The 24,082-nt window shown below is 49.2% G+C and overlaps 2 protein-coding genes across 5 annotated transcripts in view; one reads left to right on the top strand and one right to left on the bottom strand.

The window, feature by feature from the left end:
• Nucleotides 1–542: 542 nt before the first annotated feature.
• HTR6 (5-hydroxytryptamine receptor 6) lies at nt 543–8,275 on the top strand. Of its 3 annotated transcripts, none has more exons than XR_012765681.1 (4): nt 543–1,383; nt 2,986–3,144; nt 3,392–4,009; nt 8,256–8,275. XR_012765681.1 is itself a non-coding variant. In XM_075437374.1 (3 exons), exons 1-3 carry the CDS (start codon nt 655–657, stop codon nt 3,809–3,811), a joined length of 1,308 nt encoding a protein of 435 aa, XP_075293489.1. In that variant the 5' UTR covers nt 543–654; the 3' UTR covers nt 3,812–6,027. The 3 variants fall into 3 exon arrangements, 1 of the variants encoding a protein (XP_075293489.1); XR_012765680.1 differs by lacking the exon at nt 8,256–8,275 and adding an exon at nt 6,486–6,561 and having other exon boundaries at nt 3,392–5,833; XM_075437374.1 differs by lacking the exon at nt 8,256–8,275 and having other exon boundaries at nt 3,392–6,027.
• Nucleotides 7,183–24,082, bottom strand: part of TMCO4 (transmembrane and coiled-coil domains 4) — a 40,954-nt gene continuing 24,054 nt past the window's right edge. For both annotated transcript variants that reach the window (XM_075437373.1, XM_075437372.1), the window contains exons 12-14: nt 22,578–22,695; nt 19,448–19,565; nt 7,183–7,515 (exon numbers count right to left, since the gene is read on the bottom strand). In XM_075437373.1, coding sequence (XP_075293488.1) covers nt 7,183–7,515; nt 19,448–19,565; nt 22,578–22,695 — 569 coding nt within the window. The remainder of the gene's footprint in view (nt 7,516–19,447; nt 19,566–22,577; nt 22,696–24,082) is intronic.

Below are 24,082 nucleotides of genomic sequence, written 5' to 3'. Positions count from 1 at the left end.
AGTGGGGCCCCAGGGAACAGAGCTCTGCAGGGAGCCAAGCCTGGCTGGGGGGTCCAGAGCTTCCCCAGCATCTGGAGCATCCTGGGGTCCAAAGCATCCCTGTCACCTGGAGCATCCCGAGGTCCAGAGCATCCCTGTCATCTGGAGTATTCTGGAGTCCAGAGCATCCCTGTGACCTGGAGCATCCTGAGCTCCAGAGCATCCCAGCACCCAGAGCATCCAGAGCATCCTGGGGTCCAGATTATTCCCTGGTCCAGCACATCCAGGGCATCAGAGCATCCAAAGCATCCCTGGCATCTCACGCATCCTGGCATCCAGAGCATCCCCAGCATCCAGAAGCAGTGTCCAGGGACATCCCAGCGCTGGGGAATTCGCAGGAACGAGGAAATGCCTGGCTGTGAGTAACGGGGAGGGGAACCTTGCTACTGCTGATCGGCTCCTGGGAATGTCACTCTGCCCTGATTGCCAGTGAAGAGAGAGAGTGGGGGAAGAGAGGGAGAGGAGGAGGAGAGGAGAAGGGAGGACGGATGCCGAGCAGAGAGAGAGAGATGGTACTTCCTCCCCTGGAGCTGGCTCCGGCGATGATCACCTAGCACAGTCGCAGGTGGAGAAAGTCCCGCCAGCTCCAGAGCCAGCCCTGTCGCCTGGCTCCTCATGGAGGGCGACTTGGGGTCCCCCAATGCCAGCGTGCTGGGGGAGCGCTCGCTGCTGGTGGGGAGCAGCTGGGTGGCCGCTTTCCTCTGCTTCATCATCCTGCTGACCACGGCGGGGAACTTCCTCCTCATCCTCCTCATCGTCACCCAGCGCTCCCTCCGTAACACCTCCAACTACTTCCTGGTGTCCCTCTTCATGTCTGACCTAATGGTGGGGGTGGTGGTCATGCCCCCGGCCATGCTCAACCAGCTCTACGGCCGCTGGGTGCTGCGGGGCGACTTGTGCTCCCTCTGGTACTCGTTCGACGTCATGTGCTGCAGTGCCTCCATCCTCAACCTCTGCGTCATCAGCTTGGACCGCTACCTGCTCATCATCTCCCCCCTCAAATACAAGCTGCGGATGACCTCCTGCAGAGCCCTCTGGCTCATCCTGGCCACCTGGACCTTGGCTGCGCTGGCCTCCTTCCTGCCTATCAAGATGGGTTGGCATGAGCTGGATTTCGAGGTCCGGTCACCGAACGTCACCTCCCGGGGGGACGAGGACCAGTGCCGGCTGCTGGTCAGCTTGCCCTACGCCTTGGTGGCTTCCTGCCTGACTTTCTTCCTTCCATCCGCCGCCATCTCCTTCACCTACTGTCGCATCCTCCTGGCAGCCCGCAAGCAAGCAGTGCAGGTGGCTTCCCTCGCCTCCAACGTAGCCACGGCCACCACCGATGAGACCACACCGCAGGTAAGGTGGCCACAGCCACGCTGCTCCTTGCAGAGCCCCGAGGTTTGAGTGCCTGGGGTGTTTCTGCCTTCCAGGCGGCCTCGGGGCTGGAGCCAGCAAAGGGTTCTGGCAACCAGACCGCAGGGAGGGAGATTTTGGGCAACATCCACCTCCCTGCTGTCCTCGGAGGTGCCCCGAGTCTCGTCCCGGCGATGGTGCGCTTTTAAGCTGCTCAGGAGCACAGAAACAGCATGAGCAGAAGCAGAGAAACAAATTAAGATACAGGCAAAAATGCTCAGCGGCACAAAATAAATGCAGTTTCGCCCCCCTCTTGGCTAGCGTCATCCCAGAGGGTTTTAATCTGATCTGACTTTCCACTCGTAAATCTTGGCCATGGTGGGCGTGAGACATATTGGGGAGAAGGAGTTTAAGTAATAGCAAATACTGGGTTCTGGAGAGCACCTTATTTTGAACAGCCAGCTTCTATTTTTGTTTCCTGGTCTATAATGGGAACCGCAAAATACCTCCTTACAGCGACTGTGGGTTAAACCAGCGTGTGTGGCTTTTATAACCAAAACGTGGCTGTGCTTGTGTGTATTTCTCCGGGAGAAGGTAATTGCCACTAAATCTAACAGCTTTAATTCCCTGAAACAGGCTTTATTGACCTCATATCCTACAGGGAAAAGACAAACTTAATTGCCTTTAAATACTGTGATTTAGTTTGTTCTCTCTCTTTGAAGAAAGGAGCCAGGACTCTCTGACCTGGCCAGCTCTCCCACACGTGATGAGATGTACCAGACTTTCAAAAGGAAAACAAGAATCAAAGAATAAACAGGCAATATCATAAAATGGGTATCTCCCCCCCTGGATGCCAGGTTTTTGGACTCTACAAACACAACCTGCCGCAGCTCTGTGGCCCCCGTGCCGCCCGCTCAGGGGCCGGGGGATGCTCAGGTGCTTTGCTCTGCTGCGGAGCACCAGCATCCACCCCCGGACTGCAGCTGAGTCCTGGGAGCCCCGAATCGGCTCAGGACGAGCTGAAAGCGAGGTGTCAGCCCGGGAACCCTCGAGTTTCATCTTTTTAACCGGATTTTTGTTCTCTTTTGGGGCAGGAAGCTGAGTGGTAACCGGGTCTTGTTTAATTGTGGCAGAGGGCTGAGATAATAATTTTAGATTGCAAGTGTGGATAGAGGACTGAGTTAGTTATGGTGTTTGTAGGCTGAAATGTTTGACGTCCTGCTTTTAAAAATATAATTAGTTTGCTGTTCTAATCAGCAGCTAGAGCTGCCTCTTTAGGGCATGCTTTATTCTGACCAAAACGTTGACTGAGTTGGATTTTTCTATAAAAGAAGCGGCCTAATGATAAAGCCCCTATTTTACAGTAAAAAAAATTAAAAATACTCTCAATGTTGAGGGTTTCTATTACTTCCTCTTCCTGATTTATGGTTCAGGGCCTGCGGCGTGTGTCATCCTCCTGCCCCTTGCAAGAAGGCAAATAACGGCGGGGTTTTTGCAGGATTTGCAGCCCCAAATGCCACTTCCCTCGGGTGGGAGGCTGGCACCGGTGCGGGCAGCTCCGGCCCGCGGAGAAGCCCTCACTCACCGCCCCATCTCCCTCTGCAGGTCCTCCAGGCCCTGAGCCAGCCCGCGGCCAGCAGCGAGAGCAGGAGGTTCGCCAACAAGCACAGCAAGAAGGCGCTGAAGGCCAGCCTGACGCTGGGCATCCTCCTCGGCATGTTCTTTGTGGCGTGGCTCCCCTTCTTCGTCACCAACATCACGCAGGTAAGCACGTACGGGGGTTTTTTATGTTGGGTTTTCAAAAGGTTTTCACTTTGAATCCAGCTGGTCTTGCTGGGAAGCCTCTGGGACAAAAGATGCAATTTCCTCGGCAAGCAACAGCAAGGAAAAACCTTTTGACAGGGCTCTGAAGGGTTCCTTTGGAAGGAAAACGTTGGCATGCCTGGGAAACCGTGCTGGATCGGGGCCGAGGTGGGAAACGCTGCTAACCCTTGCTGTGTCCCCCCGCCAGGCAGTCTGCGGCTGTGTCCCGGCCGGCTTCTTCGATGTGCTCACCTGGCTCGGGTACTGCAACAGCACCATGAACCCCATCATATACCCGCTCTTCATGAGGGACTTCAAGAGGGCCATGGGCAAATACCTGCCCTGCTGCCGGCGCTCGGGGGAGCCCCATGCCAGCGCCATCTCCCTCTCCATGAGGAACTCCAACAGTGGACCCCGCGCCGCCACGTCCCTCAAGAACGTCCTCACCCTGCAGGCTGAGACCGACTCAGTCGACTCTGGGGCGCTGGGCAATGAACACAGCCTGCTGCCGGCCGGCGACGGCTCACGGGCTCTCCCGGCCCCCGGCGCCCGCTCGGTCAACCTCTTCGACGTGGAGCCCCTGGACACGGAGCTGCAGCGCAAGCAGCTCGGCACCCCCGTGGCCTGAGCGAGGGCGGCCGGGGGGGCTGCCAACTGGCGTTATGGACCTCTGTGTGCGGGGAAGGATCCCCCAGCCCAACGCAAACTCTCCGGAGCACCGATTTGCCGCAAGACATCTCCCTGCCCACGCATTGCTCCTCGATACCCTCTTCAAACGCAAAGTGCATCTCCTTGGAGAAGATGTCATCACCGAGCACTCCCGCGGGTAGGTTTAAACCGTGCAAAGCCACGGTTTACTGCTGAGTTAATCTGCCTTGTTTCTCTCTCTCTCCATCCCTCCTTTGCTCACCATCACCAATCCCTCACCCTTCTCCAAGAGCTGCTTCTCGTGGCCTTTTCATCTCTGGTTAGTCTGAACCTCGGACTCCAGACCCCACCACCAGCCTGCGTCTCCCTAAACTTAGACCAAGGCTTGGTTTTCAGCTTCCACTCGCACAGCTCGGCAGATCGCCTCCGTCTCACCCAGTGCACCGAGGACCGCTGGAACCGCATCCCGTGACTCATGGGCAGGAGGTGTGCGGCTGCTTCGCTCCACAGAACGTCGCCTCTTCTCAGAGTTTCATCTCCTCGCCTGATCGGGACTGTGTCTGTCTTGGTTTCCTGTGAGAGCAGCGAGTTGCAGCACAGGGAAACCATCGTGTTGAATCATGAACAGCCTGCGCTACGGGGGATTAAACCTGATGCAAAATGCTCAGCGCTGCGTTTTGGATGTTCAGCACGGGTGTGGGTGTTCGACGTGTTTGTGGCTCTCCGGGTATCCTGACAGGAGTAAGGAAGGAGATGAGCTTCCCTTCAGATTTCATCCTACAGCTTCCTATTTTTGGCATATGACCATCATACTTTGCTCTGACAATCCGTCAGTTTTTAGATGATGCAATTAGAAAATACACTTTTGTTCCCGCCTTCAAATAAGAATCTAAATGAATATTGCCTTTTAAATGACAATGCCAGCCCCCCTGCCCCCCTGAGCCATAAGCAGAGAGAATAGTGAGCAATATGGTAAGTGGGCACGTGAAAAAAAACCCCAAACCACAAATGCTTTTAGCAAATTCTTCCTCAAGTGCCTTTCGGATGCAGAGATGGGGTGGTGGTTGGCTGCTGTGCCCTCCCCGGACTCGGACCCTGCGGGCCCTGCTGCCTGTTGCCCAGCTCACGCTAACGAGCTGGATCGTGCTCCTGAAGCTCACGACTGTACAAACCCAGAGCATCCCTAGGATCTGGGATGCTGGAGGAAGCAGCCACACGCCAAGCGAGTCTCGTTAGTTTTCTTTCGACGTTGCCCACGTATGTTCCAGAACTGAACAAGAAGAGTTTTTTGCAACTAACTTGACATTTATTTGCTACAAATCCCCTTGCGACCGAGGGCTGGCGCAGCGGTCAGTGCTGAGTGTCCGGGACAAAGGCAGGGCTGAGCGCAGGCTCAAACATCAAACCGCTCAGTACATTTTTGCCACGTATCTGTGGACAGATCGCTGGGGCTTGGTCTCAAGCACGAAGATAAATGTGTACATCTTTTCACAAACAGCTTTATATAAAAACATACTTTGATTACAGTTCCAGTTACGAAGGAGTAGAAGAATACACGAGGGACTCTGAAAGTCCATTAGGCAACCAAGTGAGCAGACATGGGCTTCAGGATGGACACGGAGAGACCGCGCCTTCAAGCCAAATGTTCAAAAGCAATAACACGTTCCTCTCATTGAGCCAGTCCTTTGTAACGAGGTGCTTGCCGGTGGACAAATCCTCTGATGCGGTGGTGAAGTCGTATCCCTTTCCTGCAGCCAGTGGCGTTGGCGCCAACCGGCAAAACAGGCCCGGGGTCCCGCAGCCTGTCTGAGAGCCATCCCTGTCACCCCGCAGCCAGGCACCGCTCCAGAATCAGAGCTGAGCACGTCTGAGCCCCCCTTAGCCACGTGAACTGGGGAGCGGAAAGGCTGGGCGCCGTACCCAAAGCTGCGGTGCACTGCCAGGCTACGCTGCCGCCCCCAGAAACAGCCGCGATTTCGACTTTGTGAGGAATAATGTGGAGGTGAGGTGTGCAGAGAGCTGGGGAAAGGAAGGAGAGGGGGTTATTGAACCGGCTGCTGGAACGGGGCGGGAGGAGGAGGGCTCTGTGTGAGCAGAGATTGGAAGCTGCAGTCACACTGTCTCCCCCCTCGTGAGCCAACGAGCCCGTCCTGCTCTGGCTGTGGGAAGGCATTCATACCAAGTGGCACTTGTTCTAAAACAGGAAAACACAGAGGTGCTCTCAGCAGGGCGTTTATCCTCCTGCCGTGGTCCTGCTAGATGTGTTTTCTTGGGCTGAGCAACAAAACGGGCCAGGAAAGGACCTTTTATGGAAGACGTGGATGAGTCCCATGCGGTTTGGAAGACTCTGCATGGCAGGGGATGTACAGCAGGGTCCCTCCCTCCGGTTTGAGACTGGGGGAGAAGAGAGCGGATGCCAATTTGTTTTTATGGAGGAATCAAACAGATTCATGTTTATCCTATGCCAAGTGTTGGTTTTATTCTAAGCCAATTAAAAATGACATGTCTAGAGGGGGCTTTTAAGGCTGGAGATGTGTGTGGGACACAGAACGAAAGTCTCTGTGGGTTGCTGGCTTGCAAAGCCTGGGAGGAAATTTCACCAAGTATTAAATCATAAAAAGCCCACTCTGTTTCTTCTGCTGTCTTTCACCTAGGGACTCAAAGCATGTTTCTAATAGCAATGAGGCCTCGAACGCTCATCACCCTCAGCCTGCAGATAGGGAAACAGTCTTGTTGACTGGAGAGTGCCCAAGCCCTGGCAGCAAACCTGCAGCAGACGGGCGGGAGAAGCCAGGTAGCCCCGAGCCTTTCGCCTCCCCGGTTAGCAGAGCCGAAGCGCGGATGCTGAGACGCACGGAGCTGGGCAGCCAGAGCCTGCAACACGCCTGCTCACCTGAAAACACAAAACCAGATCGAGCACTGGCAGAAAAATGTTTTTAATTTCCTAGTGACGAGCCCCTCTCCACGCTATGCTTCAATATACCCACAGAGCCACCCGCGTTCCCAAGAGTCCTATGGCAGAGACGCAGTCCCTATTGGCGACAGCTGCTTCCCTCACGAATAAACCCAGTTTGCGTGAGGAGGGAAGCGCCGCCGCTTCTGGAGAAGCAGTGCTGAGTCAGGCAGGAATCAGCCCTTTCTCGTCTGTGGGAGATGCTGTGGGCAGCTGCTCCGGAAGCTCTGATCCAGTGACATGCCAGTGCCACACTCCAGGCTCTCAGGAGGGTCTGAAAGCTGCAGCTACAGCTCTGCCAGCTCCACCGACACTCCTTTGGGAATCCCAGTGCAACGGACGGTGCTTTGGAAGCGCTTTTAGTGCTGGCTGAGCATCTCTGCCCAACACGAAGAGCTCTAATTTGCTCCTTCGCCCGCTGCCTGTTTCTTGCTGTCCCTGCTGTTTGAACAGTCTGGGCAGGGGAGCGAGGTTTGTCCCAAGGCACAGCCAGGAGAACCACGGTGGTGAGCACAGCTGGCTGGGAGAGCCTCACCGTCAGCCGCATCCTCCTCTCGCACGGTGTTTTCCTCTTCGTGAGCCTCGCTGCCTGCTGCCTGCTGTGATTTCTTGGCTAGAGGGGAGAGAAGATTGCCTCTGCCCTTCTCTTCCAGCCGACACTCCTTGGTTTTAATGCCCACAGCTGTTAGGATCATGTCCATTTGCTTCATGTAGTCCAGGTGGCCGTTCACCTGCAAGCAACAAGAAGAGCCCTGTTAGCGGGGAAGCTGCGGGGAACCCAGCTCCACCAAGTCCTTGCTGTGAGACTTGGTTTCAGCTCTGAAAGGCTGCAAGAATGAGGTCTGGAAAAGGCCGTTGTCTACTGAACAACCCCCAGCTGGCTGCCCGCTTCGCAGCACACACTGCTGCTGGATTGATTGTCCTCTGACAGATGCAGGTTTGAATGCTTGGACATTGCTGAGTTACAAAACCCCTGGTCCTGGGTGCCACGAGGGTAAGCAAGGAGGTGACCTGCCATGCCGAGAGATGCCCAGGTAGCGGATGAGCTGTCTTAGTTCAACCCCGTGTTCTCTGCTAAATCATGTGTCCTCCCTGTGCCTTACCTCCTTTGTAAAAGCAAAGATTGTCTTATTTAGATTAGGATACAGTCATTAAATCTCAGCAAAGCTACCAAGCGTGTTAAGGTTCTCAGCTGGGAGGTGCACTGATCTTTCCACACCGTATAAAACTGGGAGCCTGAGAGTTATGGGTTCATAAAGCAAATTAAAGTCAACAATATGTGCAAAAAACCCGCTCATTTTTATTGTAAGGTGATTTCTATGATAAGATAAACCCTTCTGAGATGGATGTTGGAATGCACCCTTCCAGTCAGGGCACCAGAGGGAGAGAACACCCCCTCTGCGGTGGTAATTATTGTCATACGCTGACGGCTGCCAGGCTGGAAAGGCAGAATCTGCCTTCTCTGTTTCAGGTGTCCTGTGCAAGCCGAGCGTTTAAGTAACGACAGCCAAGATCTTTCCAGAGACCAGCCTTCAGACCCCCTCTGCTGTCATGCCCACAGCCAAAATGGGAGGAGGTGCTTGGCAGCAGAGAATCACAAGGTGGATTTAAAGTGGGGTTTTCTGTGGAGCGGAAAAGTGCGGTCAGGCCGAGTCGAGGCTATTCGATGGTACGCTCACCAGCTGGCCAGCAGATTTCAGCAAAGTTTAAGGGGTAAGATATTTTGGCATCTTCGGTAAATTCTATTTCTAACAGTTTAAATCTGTCCTGACCCAGCCAGAAGCTGTCTCAGGCAACGCCGCCTCTTGTTTTCCCAAATCTCGCTAGTAACTGCGGCATTCCCACGGCAGGGAACACCCGACACCCCAGGCCCAGGAAGGCGCTGTCTGCTCCTGCAAGACAGGAAAAGCTCTTTGCTGAGCTCCGCAAGGAACCCCGGCCATGGACCCTCTGCTCGCTCCCTGCCAGCTCCGGCTGAGGCCTGGGCCGTCCTTCCTCGCTGTGCCAGCAGCCAGGGTTCCCAGCACCCCTCTGCCCAAACCTAGAGCAAGCCTCCTTTCCTGCACGAGCAAAATCCAAACCTCCTAACTTGCGTGAAGCAGCTTTTGAGTGGTAACATTTGGAGGCACTTAGGACTTGGAGCAAAATGAAGGATTTAATCAGCACGTTGGTAATGCAATATGTGACTTTAATCAGTCCAGATGGCTCCACAGGCTCTTGATGTTTTGAACAGATTAGTTAATTAAAATAACCATTGAAGGACTAATGGACTGGCTGTTAAGATGTGTACATTGTTCTCTGAAAAAGTATGAACCTTTTACTACTCAGGAGGGGGGCTTGGCGCTAAAGAAAGAAATGAGCACAGCGTTGGACAAGGCGGAGAGAAACACGAAGGAAATGGACGTACTGGGAGGGGTTGCTGAAGTCTCATGGTTTGCTGCGTTCTGAAACCTCTGCAGTCATTACAATCCACCTGCCCTGGTCAGCGCTCGGGGACTTCTCAGCCTGTTCTGTTACACGGCCATTAGTCAGAGAAAACAATTTCCCCTGCCACCCTAAGGACCAGATTTTCATAACTCCGCCGTATCCAGCAGCTTCCACTAAAACAATGGGGAATTCCTCGTCCTCGAGCACCACGACCACCGAGAGACGCCGCGTCTGAGCGATTCTGAACAGCGGAGCCTTTCCTGGTGCAGCTAAAGGAGATGCTGAGACCTCCTGACAAGCTGTCCCCTTCTGCAGGTCTGCAAATACCACTGAATCTCTCCAAAGGAAGCTTGCTTCTCTTTCCAGGATAGCGCAGGAGAGGATTCCACAAAGCCACACAAATGCAAGCCCTGAGAAGCGTAAGAGGAGGCAGGACTCTGTCCCTGCTATACTGTGACACCAAGTACTGAGCCATCAGCAGACGAACAGCGGACAGATTGCCTTGCCACTTTAAAGCTGTGCAGCCAACCTAGCAGGAAAATTCATCTGCAGTCTGAAAAGCTGAATTGCTCTGCTGGATTGGCTGTGCTGGAGAAGGGATGGGAACATCTAAAACAGAACAATAAAAACTTTAAAGGGAAATAAACAATTGTTTGAATACTTGTCAGAACAAAGTACAGGAGGAATTTAAAAGTAAACGGAATAGACAAGTGTTCTTGTAACCAAAGCAAATATATTTATGCTTGTTATAAGGAAATACAAACAGTGGGGCAGGTTTATCAGCGTGTTTAGGTGACTTCTCCCCTGTTGTACCTGATTTTATGGTTGCTTTGACTCACTGGAAAACACAAGCCAGCTGCCTGTATCACTAAGCCTGCTGCAGGACGACAGCCCCGCACAGAAAGACCTCCCAAGGATGACAGATGACAGCACTGCTCGGGTCGATCGATCAGGCAGCTGAAAAGAGCTGTCGGTTCAGTAAGGTTGGCAAGGTTTTGAAGTTCAAATCCCCCAAAAAATGTCATTGAGCATAATCAGCTGCGTTTATTAAACTCAAATGGAAGTCTTTTTTGTTTGGTACAATGAGTGCCTCTGGTTACAGTGTCATAAAACCACAGTTCAATTTACGGAAGCTTTGAAAACAAATAATGCCACCCCCGGGCCGGCAGCCAAGGCAGTGGTGGCCGCTGTCCCACGGCGAGCTGCGAGCTCTGCAGCACAGATGCTGCTCTCCCTGTTAATGGTGGCAGTCCTAGGTGGAGAGGGGCAGGGGACAGAGAGCAGCGTGTCTGAGAGGAGATGGTAATGGACTCGATTTGCAGTTACCACGCAGCAGTCTCCGTTAGCGGTAAGCCAGTGCCATCTCCACGGCTCCACGCGACTGCCGTTGCGACTGGTTTTCCCCAGCATTGCAAAAGAACGGAGCAAGCACCAACACAGGATCCACCCAGCTTTTAGGACCGAGGTGGAATCCCAACTTCTCTCAGGGTTTGAGCTACAGGCACCCAAGGTGTACCCCACAGCCCAGAGGGGAGGCTTGGGGAGCCTGCCAAGGGTGGACAGAGAAGGGACCTGGGAGAAAGGAGGTGCTGTGCATGATCCTGGCTCTGCCACGGACTCACGGAAGCACCGGCGAGACTCTTACTCCCTCACAAGACTGGGTATCCCAACGACATCACTCTGTGTGATACAGCAGAGTCGGTCTCTGTTCACTCCAGAGCCAACTGTTTTAAGGTCCTGTCCAGTTTCCTTCAAAAAGAGCTCCTCCACTGATGCCAAGCGGCCCGTGCAAAGAGCGCAGACCGGCTCCGAACCCGGCACGGCTCGCAAAGCTGTTTGCTTTGAAGGCTGCGTAATTTGCCAGAGCTCAGCTGAAAGCCCCTTGGCCCCTCTGCTACCTGCTGGGAGAGATGAAGGACAGAGCCTGACCAAATGTCCTGCGGCTCGACGGAGAGCTGCAGAGGAGCAAGGGAGGCACGCAGCGCAAGCAGCGTTCACAGGTACTCTGCAAGTTGCACGAGCATCGGTCATTAATATGGCTGAGGACGTCACCTCTTTGATTTGTTTTGAGCTTGTCGCATCCAAAGAGCAACTTTCTCATGCAGGAAAAAATACCCTCAAGTTAAAATGTCTCTCCAGAGCTTCGTTATTTCAGCAGGATCAGTAATGACGACCCTGGAGGGCATCACAGTTTCAGGGTTCCCTTTGGACAAACACGATCTGTCTCAATAGAAACCGGTATTTTGTGTGAGATGAAAAGAGTTAATAGAGTGAGCGGCAGTTTCTGAAGCTCAAGTAAGAATCACACCTCACTTCTCAGCAGCCCTTTCTTCCCACTGGTGTGTCGGAGCTGTGTGCACACACAGTGAAATGCAGACTGCCTCCGGTGGCACATCTCAGCAGAGCCGGCAACTCAGCGACTTCTGGTACCGCCAGTTCAGCTCCTGGGTTTACTCTTCGTTTCCAAGAGTGGCAGGGAACTGGTCGTTCAGCAAGAGAACCGGAGCGCAACCCTGCACTCCGAAATAAACTGCCAGCTGGTTGTAGGGTAGCAAAGATTGGTAAAGAAGGGAAGAAACTGAAATGCCACTACTGCTTTCCAAAAATCCTCAGCTCTGGATGCTGCCTCCAAACCCATGCAGCCCTCCTCTCCCAGATGGTGGCAAGGACAGACTGAGCACACGACTCCCAGGCTGTGCCAGGCTCGCGCTCGAAACGCGGGCATCGCTGCCAAGCTGGCAGCCTCCGCCAGCCACAGTTATTGCCACATGTCAGCATAAGCCTTGATTCGGAGCGCTGGGTGCATCTTGCATGACAGAGGGCATTCAGCCGGGCAGAACATGTCCGATCTGTTTTCCACAGGTTTCTGAGGGCCTTACGGCAAAGACCTAGCGCTGCCCAGGCAGGGGACGATGGCTGGGCCTGGCAAAAGCCAGCGGCAGAGCAGATCCCACAGTGAGAACCAGAAGAACATTAAACGAACCTCGAAAGAGGCTGTGGCTGAATTATTAAATGAAAATAGAAATAAAATTCTTCTGTTTGGGTTCTTAGGAAATAATGTTTTCCAAAAGAGAGGACAATGAACGCGTCCACTAATTCAGAACCTGAAATTTAAATGGATTTATTAAAAAATGTGAATTTGGCATCTGCGGCAAGTCCTCCCATGCACTACAGGAATATCCTGAGCGTTAGCGGTCCTGGCTTCCGGCAGAGGAGAAGCCAATAAAAACATATTTGAGGAAAACTTTATAGAGCTGAGTTTATTTTGAAAATACTGTTAATGTCATTTGTGTTATTCCTCTTTAATGTTCCTATTTCTGCTCTGAAAAACCGATGGAATAAAGATTGGAGCATGATTCAGCTGAAGCTAACAGGCTTTGCTTCTAAATCATCACTTCGCACAATTACAGTTCTTATGAATAGAAGTCCCTCAATTCTTATTTTTCTTCTTGTTTAAAAGAAACCTGACTGGTAAAAGTTCTCCTTTCATTACAGCGACATTTCTTGAGCAAGGCTGCAATCTTTACATGCACTCAGCTTTCAGCCACGACTTATCGATCAGGACACTCTCGCCTCCGGGACGATGACCGCGGGACGTCACCCTCAGGCAGTTTCACATCAATGCTGTAACTTCTGCCAAGGACTTTTCCCATCAAACTTCGATACGTTTTGTGGGAACATGGCGATGTTGATAATTCTGAGCAAACACTGGAGTTTTTTGCTGGATTCATCCACTGCTGAAAAACTCTGCCAGCTGTACTCTCAAGTTACTGTCACCGATTCCAAGAGGATTGTATGACGGAGAGGAATGAAATATAGAACATAAGAAGAAAACAGAGGAAATAAATGGAGGAAATCAGATTTGGAAGTCCAAAGCCCTCAGGGGGCGAGACGGAGAGCGGCCGTACGTCAGCGATGACGGCGGGACAAAGTGAGGAAGAGGGAGCTTCGTAAATTCTGAATTAAGAAGAGAGCCCTTGAAGGAGTTTCCAGGGAGAGGTGCCTTCACAAATGCCCTTCTGCGGACGGGCAGTGCACCCCGCACACCCAGCCCGCCGGCTGGAGGCAGCAGCTGCTTCCAGGGATTTTTCAGCTGTTGGCGGAGCCGCTGTTGACTGGTTTTTTTGCTGATGCTCTCACTGACAGCTGCCAGAAGTGGAATCGGTTCTTTAGCTGTTAGGTTGGTGTCTGCACACTCAAGAGTCTTTCCAGCTATATTAAAGTTGCAAAACATGCCACTCACTTTTAATGTGGCTATGATCAAATACTTATTTTTTGGTGCTAACCCAAGTGGAAATTATTTAAATTAGATGGTATAAAGAACGTTTTTAGAGGCCCAGCATAAACTGTGCATATAATTATCACTGGGGAATATTTTGAACATAATTTCTTGGCCCTCAGAGGAAAAGAAATCCCCCAAAATAAAGACTGGATCAATATATCAAACTGGAGTGTTCCTAAAAACAGCTTATAGGACCCAGATATCTGACATTATAACCTACAGCAGTCCACTGGTGACCCAAAATACCTGCTGTATGGATCAAGCCAGGATTATGGACAATTTTTCAAGAGTCCAGTTCTTCAAATGAAAACACTGAGATGTGATTTGTTCTCCATAATCAGGATGACATAACAGCACCTGCCTGCAGCAGAGGAGGACTCCTCTGTAACACTAAAGGAGACCAATCACCCTTCCTCTCCACATCTTGCTCCAGGAATACACAAGATTTGGCGGCTGGAACGTTACCATCTCCATGAAACAAGACCACTTTTGGTTAATTAAGGGAATTTTTGCTGTCCTTAGGGACAATGACCTGTTCTCAGCTTATCCAGCCCTTCACCTCCTTTATGAGTCGATGGTAATCATGTATCGGGGCAAGAAGTCTTGGGCATTTGGGAGATTTCACCAGCTATGGAGTAGTGCAGCGTCTCTCCGTAGCAATGCCATCTCCTACAAATCCATCGCACTGGGATCCGCAGCAAGTTGAAGACCTTGCCTTACCCTGAGATCACTGGGGCAGCAGGCACTGGTAAGCTTCGAGGTATTGCAGCTACATTCAGCTGATGTCAAGAATGCATGCTGTTGTAATTGCAAGATCATTAGCTGAAACTGTGCTACAGGAGAAAACCTCACGTACACAATGTGTCAGCTCAGTCGGTCTTCCCTTCATTAACACTTTTAATTGGATGTTGCAGCTGAATTTTCCTTCCATGTTAGCTGAAGAGGTTAGAAACGAAGCTCAGAACTGAACACGGAAATTATACAAAATTAGAATGTTCCAACATAACACAGGAAAAAGAAAGCTAAATTCCCTATCCTTAATTCACCTCACTGTGCTTTGTGTAGCCACTCTTGCAGAATCAAACATTATTAACGCCACTTAGGGAAAACTCCCACTGCTTTTGCTGGCAGTTTTGCTCAAGTAAAGTCTGTGTGGTCGGGACAGCGGCTTGCAGAGTCAACAGCTCGCTGCCGACCTGCCAAGAATGGAGTCTGCAATGCCTGGCTTGGCGAGAACGGTCCTATTCTCAAATGCAAGGTCCTCTAATGTGTAAAGTGTAAGAGAAAAATCTGTAAAAGGTGATGAGTGATGCAAATTGTTACACTCCACGGAGAAAGATGTAACGGTATCAAAACTTTGCTGGTTGCTCAAATGGAATAGCAGATTTCGGATGTTGAATTATATTTGATGTAAACATAAACTGCCGGTGAATCTTTCTAAAACGTGGCACTTGGTAAGCTCAGCTTTTCTGAAGGAGCGGTGCAGTCCCAGAAACTGAGCTTTGCCCAGCGTAGTCAGGGGGACCGAACACTGTAGGTACTCAAGCAGCCGTTGTGGAAACCCACCGCGAAACCACGCGCGCATGTTCCAGGCACAACGGAGCAAACGGGGAAATTACTTCCACAAGTCTGCGGGAAGGCCACACTGCTATGGCACCACGCTGCTTCTGAGTGGCAGTGCGTATGGGAATTCTGGCACCAGCCTTACGAAACAAAGGCTCAAGGAGCGCTGTAAAATGGCACGCTCTGCCTTTTAGAAGCAGCTAAATATCCCCAAAGAGGACATCAGGATGGAGCGATGCATCTGTGTTGAAGCCAGGAGGGACACCAGCCTTTGAGGTTTTGTCTGCCACAAAGCAGAACCAAACTGCAAGTTATTAATGGCTCCGTTGGTGCTTTTTTGGAAAAGCTTTTTCAGTTTCTTCCTCTGTTCTAACGTACTGACATTGCCAGCACCCTCTGCTTGCATCCCAGAGGGAAAAATGTATTTAGTATGTATTTAATGTGTGATTCTCAAAGCTCCCAAATCAACAGCAAGAAGGATCACAGAAAACTAAGCCATCAACAGCTCCAGGGTTGCAGGGACATACAAAGAGGAAGAAATCACCCCTGTGACCTTACAGCCCAGTGGACAAATAGACTTGTTTCCACAGAGACTTGCATGTCCCCCAGATGTGAGAGCAGGCTCTCCAGGCTCCTCTGAGCCGCTGCCTGAAGCCAGGTTCTGCTCCTCGCTGTTGCTCTGCTGATCCCGTTAATGCCTGTCACCATGGGAGGTGGCACTGCTCATTGCAACAAGTGAAACAAAGGGCTAATGAGACATAGGCAACCTTTTGCCTTTTGAACTCCCCAGGGTTCTTAATTAACCCACATTTTGTAACCACAACTAATCATTTCCTGCAAGTCTTGGGAATACAGGGGGAAAAATAAACCCACAGTTCAGTGCATTTGGGGAAAAAAGCCTGACTCACAGAAGCGCCAGTTGGGTTTCACAAAATTCCGACTTTTCATAGGCTTGTGGTATTTATGCACGCTGCGTACCTGCCTGGCTGAAGGCCAGACTGCCTTGAATCTGTTTGCCTTCCCTCATAATGGGAATACTGGGCTGCTCTGCTGAGAGGGCTTTAGGAAAGAGAGATCAGATATTCTTGCTTTTTAGTCATTGTCAGACAGCTTTCCCACTGCTCAGTTACAGCAGCAAAGAAAAGAAGAGGTAGAAAGCTTTGAGGTACCTCAGAGGGAAAAGGCAAAGGTGTGCTGATGTGTGATACAGATTATTCTAAAAAGAAGCTCTGCTGTGTGCCTTCCATCGTGCAGAGGTGCCGCAGGAGGTGAACACGGCTGTGAAATGCTTCGGCGTGTTTTGTCTCAATGACCATTGCAGTGACCGCTCTGCAGATAAGAGGACTGTGTCTCTGCAGTCTGTGGGCTGTACAGAGCACGGCTCTGGCGCTCCACGCGGGTGAGGAAGGAGGGATTTACTCGCAGTTGGTGTTGCCTTTACAGGAGTTCGTGAGCACCAGCAGCAGGTAGGCTGCTGCCATCCAGACAACACGCTGATGCACAATAAGGAAATTTTAGCTGCCGCCAAAAGCATGGGAAAGGAAGGAATTCAAAGTCAATGCAAAACTTTATCAAACTCTAAAGACCTTTAAGACAATTTTCACATTGGACTAACAAGAGAACAGTACTGACTTCTGCAAAACCTGTCACGATCCATCCATGATCTCTGCTAGACTTCCAGCCAGGCACTCCTACTGCCTCCAGGCTTGCAAGTTCATCCCTGGTCTCTGCTGTGGTAAAACTGCCCAGAGAAACTTAAGCACCCGATCTTGACTTGTGAGCCTCTGTGAAAACGCTCTTCCTACATTCTGACTCTGAGCATTTCTGCAGTATTCAAATGTTAATGCAAAATGTAATCTACAATATCCCATTTGAACAAACAGCAATCAATCTAATATGCTACAGCTCAATTACTTCCTTGGTCTGTTTAACAGGTGCTGTCAAATAAATCTACTGAATAAATCAGTCCCATTGTAACCATTAGGAAGGCTTTTATAACTGCATTTGCTGAGTGGGAGGACATTTTTCTCACAGTTTTTTACTGAGAGTCAGATAAAAACCATACTAATCAAGAGAGACATGCAATAAATGCCTTGGAGGTGAATTCCTGTTTATACTGAGGTCTTTTTGTCCTCCACTCATTTGAGGATTCTGATGCTACCACAGCAAAGAGATCCGAGCCCTTTGGATCCAGGCCAATTTTCATCATGGATGGACTGGGAGATGCCTAAAATACTGAGGCTGCCTGCATAATATTTTCACACTGAGAACCTCTGCATCATCTGTGTTTTATTCTTCTGTCACTGCTTGTCCTTTCTTATTCCTGGCAGAAGACTCACGGGGACCTCCAGCAAGGGCATCTGCAGGGATGGAGCTGGTCCCCATTATAGAAAATGTCTCTATGTATATTTCTGTTATGCTGCTGCACTATATTTGCAGCAAAATCCATCTTTGCTTTCTTGCCACTTCAAAAAATACTGCCCCTGAATATTTCTTTCCCATTTTTGCTCCTTTTACTTTTAAAATGTTCATCAGACTGCACTGTATTTCTTTTCATAAACCTCCACGGTCTGGAAAATGGATCAAGAGAATGACACCTACTTAATATAGGTTTTTCCCCCTGCAGGCGTTGCTTCCTCCCCCCCTCAATGCTTTGCAGTAAGATTAAGCAAGTGAAAGTGTCAGCTCTTTCTGAAACGAGAACAGCGCTGGGATTGTCTGTTGGCATCGTGCAGCATGGATACAGATGCACAACAATAGAAGATCAGCAGATAGCAGCTCTGCAACCATTATTCACTTAGCTGAAATGTAAATACTGCTCCTCTGGGGAAGAACGGAGAGGCTGCTGCGAGCCAGGCAGGATAAAGTCTGCAGGACTCCAGGGGGTTTCAAAGTTCAGGAAGCAGAAGGTCAACAGAAAAGGGGTCTCTGAAGAGAAGTCGAAGAGAGGAGAGTAACACAGACTGAACTAACAGGAAAAGTCACCCTGGTGCCACCACGGCTTGACTTCTTTGGCCATTTTTCTTTTCATGCCAGCAACAGATGTCACTGCTTACAAGCGACTAATGGCAACTCTGGGGACAGTGAAAAAATAGATGTGGGAGCATGAGGAAATACTAACCAAGGCAACCCAGTAAGATGCAAAGACAGAAGAACAGCTACAGTGCTGGACCATGTTTAAAAGCCTCTACTATACCACTTTCTGCTGGGAAGCCTACATTTTGTTCTGCAAAGTCTCCATTTTAGCTGTACAGCATTAAGCCCTGTGCCTTCTGGCAAGGGCTGTACATAGCGAAGTTATCATGAATGAAATGAGCTGGTAACAGTTGGGTATTTATAGGCTCAGCGGGCTGGTGCTCCAAAAAATCTGAAAGCATTTAAAAGTGCCTTTGGCTCCAGAGCAACGCTGACAATCCCTCCCAGCTTGTGGGGACATTTGGGAGGGGTCACAGCAGGAACGACGACAGTGGGAGTATCCCGAGCTGTGTGCTGAGCATCTTCCAGTCCAGTTTGCAGAGAGCGAAAAATGAGTTAAGACATTAAAATATGGAAAAACAAGATTGCACATCCAAGATTACTGTGAATGTGAGCACACAAGCCAATTTCTGCATGATTTTCTGTGGAAGAGCTCACTCATGAATAGAGACAAGAGAATGAGATCATTAGTTTGCTTAGGGTAATTGAGTTGAATATTGCTAGACATATAATACAGTAGCTTATCATTAATGACACGAGATAGCTTTGGGGAAACTAAATCTCTGCCAGACATAACAGGTGATTTTCTTCCTGCTTCCTGGAGACCAACACTCCAAAAACGCAGCAGCCCCGACCTAGCAAACCAGCCACCGATATCACAGAGCTTCTGTAATTACAAACTGGTTCCTGCACCGCGGCGTCAATGCAATGCAGGGGCCCAAGGTACAGGGCCTACGACCTTGCCCCTGCATGAACCTGAACAGTGTTGAAAGCTCTGCCAAGATAAGATTGCAGGTTGCAGCTGCTCCACAGTCGTGTGTTTGAGCTCCAGGGCTCCCAGCTGCTGATCCTACCTCCCTGCGGATCTGGGGCTTGCAAGACAGTAAGGTTTTTCTTGGAGAGTAACGACATTTTCTGTCTCCAGTATGAGATACTGCAAAACCAAAAAAACCCCCACCATATCCAACAAGAGAGGCAAATTCTCACTATTTTGCTCAATACTGAGCGCTGGCTGGGCCAACAGAATCAATACTGAAGTCTGAGATGAGCGTTATCTCAAAGAAAGGAAAGAAGGACAACGTACATAGAGGTGCTCTCTCCAGTATCCTGTCTTCCCATATCAATCAGTGTGAGGTTACAGTGCTGCAAGCAAAGGGCAGATGGAAGAAGGTGAGAATGTAAGAAGTACTACTTACTACAGACGAAAGGTCCATGTTTACCATCCTCCGGTCATCCAAGTCGACTGGCTGGAGGCCTGCAACATTGATCTGGGCAGAAGAGGTTCTGTACACAAACCCCAGCAGCCAGTCCCCCCTAGGAGCAGAGCAGAAGAAGAGTGTGAGTAAAGCCTGTTGCCAAACCAATGCAATATGTGACTACTGAGACTACAAGGAGAGTAGAGGGGCCGGGGAGCACAGTGATGTCTGGCCCCAGACCTGCTGCAGCTTTGTCTGACATAGGAATCAGAGCAGCTGCTGAATTCAGGGCAGGTTCCTGGGACACAGCGGTGTAAGTCTGAATTTAATCCTGATTCGTGGGTGTCCTGATTCATGGGTGTAGTCTCATTACATGCAGGTTTAAAAATCTGACCTTTCTATTTATTTCTGTATTTGCTTAGCGATTGCAATACATTCACATATTTAATCTTTTTAATGTACAGGTAGAAGTTCTCCAGCTTGTAGACGGCTGTAAACGTGATGAGGCCTACAATACCAATGTTGCTGACATAAATATCGGCTGCAAAGCTCCTCAGAGTGCTCCTGATTTATAGGTACTGTACAAATACATGGTTTCAATGACAAAACTAGGCAGAGTTTGTTCCCACCGTAAAGTATTGCCATAAGTCGCTGTGACAGTTTCAGGGTAGACTACAGCACGATGAGAGAAGGCAACGAGTCCTTTGGAAATAATAATCTCTTCTCCTGTGCTGAGCAACAGCACAAAATCCAGGCACCTAAATACTACTACACTCTAGAAAGTAGATCTAAGTTGGACACAAGTGGTATTTATGCTCTGTGGTGGCAGCAGGTGAAATGCACCTGCACAGGTTACCATTTTTGGCTGCTCCTGTCCGCTCCAGAATGGTCCGTGCTAGAAGCTGTGAGTCTATGCGGAGCTCTGCAAACTCTTTGCAACGCATCCACGCTACTCGGGCATGGGCTCTTCCAAAAGCTGAGTGAGTGTAACTGATTTGGTTAAGGTTTCCCATTAGGAATTTGTAACCCTGCTGTGAAATTGGAGGGGACAGCTCTGAGAGCGAGCTTTCACTCTCCATGTCCTTTCAGACTTCAAAGCCAAAGGAAACAAGCTACAGCAGACTGAAGCTCAACAAATTGGGCCCAGATCTCATCTTGCAGGAGTTTTAGTCAATGTAATTCATCTGACCTAAACAGAGTTACTCCTAAAGTGACAGAACGAGGCCACAATTTGTAGAAGCAAGAGACAAGAGAAATCAAAATCAGGTGGGGACTTACCACAAAATGTTTGTATAATCCTTCTCTCATGTCTAATATCCTCACACAAATTCTCCTATCTCTCAGTTACCTCTAGCTGCCCCTCGTGCTAACTGAAGAACCCTCAGATTCAGCATCTGAGGGTAAAGTAGAGAACCAGCATAGTGGAATATTTCCTGACGGTCTCCTCACGTGCTTCTTCCTATTTGTGAGCAACAGGCTACAATTTCTACATCATTTTTCATTCAGCATTCAAGACATGGGCTTGCCAAAGCAGAGACTAACCAAATTACTGCGCACACAGAGGCACAAACACACATACGATTTCACTCCAACAGTACTTGCAGGATTTGAAACTGTAATAAGATATTTTTATATATATATAGGAAATGAATACACTGCGCTTTTTGCAGTGAAATGGATTTTTGTATAACACAGGGAGGAACAACATTTGCCAGGGCAAATTCAGTTATACGCAACAATTGCTATCAGTTATGGCTTATTGGAGGAACACAGAAGCACTCCCAAGGAGGCAGCAATTGCTTTTTCCTTATGTCACATGAAGAAAGACTGTAACTGGTGTGCACATCTGGCATCTGTAAAACCTCCTGCCATCCAAAAAGGACAAAAGCAACAATTTTCAGCCTAACTGACAGAAGGGATTAATAATTTGTTAGTTTAATCTTGAATGCTTTTAATTCCTTCATTTAGTTCCTCTTTGTAAATTAATATACTATGTTAGATGCACAGTAATACAGTACTTCCTCATCTTATAGTATATATGTAGGCATACATATGTATCTGCGGATGGAAAGTACCGACAGCATTTTCAACCGTCCTTGACCTGAGGGCTCGTGGCTTTATAAACTGTCTTGACTTGCAGTTACATGCTCATTGCTAATCTTCTTGCCTGGTTATTTCTCAATTTATTTTCTCTTAGTCTTCCCTGCTTCATTCCTCCGCTTTAAATTCACCTCTTCTAACCGTGCGACTAAGCAGTCTTCTTGTCACAATTATCTTCCAATACACAGTCATTAGATTTGATACTGTCACCTGAATTCCTGACAGCTTTTATTAGATTGCTTCAGCTGTTTCGTGCCTCTGAATCTCCCTCTGCTCACCCAGCAGCTTTCACAGCTCTGCACAGAAGTTGTCTGTGCAGTTTTAACAGGCTGATATTTGGTTTCAAGGTGACCTTTCTATTCTTTCACATCCTTAGTAAATTGCTACAGCTATTCCAGCTATACCTGCTTTGTAAGTAAAATACCTTGTTCACATGGACTATCTTGACCAGAAACCGAGTCTAGGTATAAAAAAATCTTTGATTTGCTTGAGCTCCTTCCCTTCCATTCCAATTTTCACATCTTGTTCCCCACAAGCAGCCCCTAGTGAATTATATCTTGAAGCTCTGATAGATTTTAATTCACATTCTTGAACTGCTGGCGAACTTAACAACTGTATTTATAGGCCTTTACATAAAGCTGACACTTAAAGGGGCCTTAGAATATGCCAAATTATGCACACAAACACACTGACCCAGCTTTAAGCTGCCAGGGTGACGTAACCCTGCCGCCGTATGAACAGAACCTACATACTTGAGCCCCCCAGGCTTCCAGCGTGACAATGCGTCGCAAACAGCCAGAGCTGGAGACAGAGCAGCCTTCAACGGTCTCCTGAAGACTGTGATCTCCCGTTAATCTGAGGGAGAGACCTCCGCAGGGAAGAGGCCCTGGCACTGCTGTCTCTGCCGCTACTGGATCAACGCACTCAGCAGCTGAACAAATACTCACAAAAAGCTGAAAAGGGATAAATGTACCAAATCACTTCGAAGTGACGCTAGGATCACGAAGCAGGGGATGGAGCATGTACAGACCTGCAGTAACCATTTATGATCCTGCCCGACACCACTTTTGTGATAGCTTTCCAGTACTTGGTTTCTCCTTCCACTGGAGCTCCCAGTAAGACCACATCTTCAATGATCCCTTGAGAACCTGTTAAGATGAGAGCAGAACAGCTCAGATTTAGAAGAGGCATCAGGAAATACATAAGAGGGAGAAGTGGCCTGGACCCTGGCCAGAAAGATGCAGTTCAAGCAGCAAACCTGTGGAAAGTCCTTTCCACAGAGCTGTTGATCTGGGTTTGCACAGAGCCGAACTCTTACGCTTTGAAACAGGGACTGACATGCCTTACAGTGGAAAATGTTGTCATATATTAAGCACTACAATCTCTTCCCACAACCAGTCCTTAGAGCTGAGTTTGTGAAAAACATGACCTGTACACGCAACAGAAAAACCCCAAATTCTTAATATTGACTGGGAACTAGCAACAATGAAGGCACTTGCCAGGACAAAGTGATAATCTATCAAATTGATTTTCTTGAAGGGCACTTTAACCTGAATGCCCAGGGCATGATTTGCTGAAAAGGAATGTTGACTTTTAAGCATAATAAATCTTCCTCTCTTATCAGACAGCTGCAGCTGAGGAAGTTCAGTAGAAATAATGATTGAATGAGAAATATTGGGCAGCTCTGGTACTTTCCTAAACTCATAAACAATATATTTAATATCTGTTCATGAATCTTCTTTGTAAAGAGAGGTTAGGCACCTGGTGCCATAGCAGTTAAGTGAAATCCACAGCAGCACACGTCATGGGAGACTCATGGGCATAGCATGCCCAATCCGTGCTCCCCACCTGTGGGAGACCAGCGCGCGCAAGATGCGAGCTAAACCATTCTCAGGCTGGCGCGTGCAGTTTGTAAAATAATATGCTGAAGTTTATGGTGAAGTGAAAGCAAGAATGGCTGCCTACCACATCAAGTTATGATGGAGAGGTGCTGCCTGGCTAGACTTTTTAAACGTAAATCAATTTGTTTCCTTTCTCTCATAGCCGTAAAAGACTTGGAGCTGCCTGCAGTGCCTGCATCCTGCTCTGCAGGGTAAACCCCAGTGCCTGACAACAATCCAGAAGAGCTCTCGTGGTATTATTTCTTATTGCAAAGCAAATTTTGCACCAATCAAGAGAAGAACAAATAGCAATTCAATTTTGTTAGTGTAATCTGTGAGCAATAAAGTCCTGTTCCCATAATCACGGGCAATGAAAAAGAAACCCAGAGCCTTGTGAACGGGGAGCTCGTTCCAACCAAGGTACTAAATTCCATGGCCACAGTGCGAGCCAACTGAATAAACAAACAGCTAATTCATCAGGATCCTGAACATTTGGGCAAGGTACTGGAAGCTTTTGTTTCTCCAGTCCTTTGTGTAGTTTATTTCTTGCTCATAACAAAAATGTTCAGCCTTGGCTGAAAAATACTCATTTTCTTCAGATACTGACAGAGGGGGACGGAAAGCTGAGAACAAATCACCAGCCTACATAGTTGCT

Source organism: Opisthocomus hoazin, chromosome 16 (assembly GCF_030867145.1).
Source record: "Opisthocomus hoazin isolate bOpiHoa1 chromosome 16, bOpiHoa1.hap1, whole genome shotgun sequence".
NCBI lineage: Eukaryota > Metazoa > Chordata > Aves > Opisthocomiformes > Opisthocomidae > Opisthocomus > Opisthocomus hoazin.
The sequence above is the reverse complement of the archived record's forward strand: the minus strand, read 5'-3'. Positions and strand labels throughout refer to the sequence as shown.

Excerpts from the sequence above, each read along its gene's own strand:
- HTR6 (XM_075437374.1), top strand. The coding sequence starts at position 655 with ATGGAGGGCGACTTGGGGTCCCCCAATGCCAGCGTGCTGGGGGAGCGC. Across the intron at positions 1,384-2,985 it reads CCGATGAGACCACACCGCAG|GTCCTCCAGGCCCTGAGCCA; the intron begins GTAAGGTGGCCA and ends CTCCCTCTGCAG. Across the intron at positions 3,145-3,391 it reads TCGTCACCAACATCACGCAG|GCAGTCTGCGGCTGTGTCCC; the intron begins GTAAGCACGTAC and ends TCCCCCCGCCAG.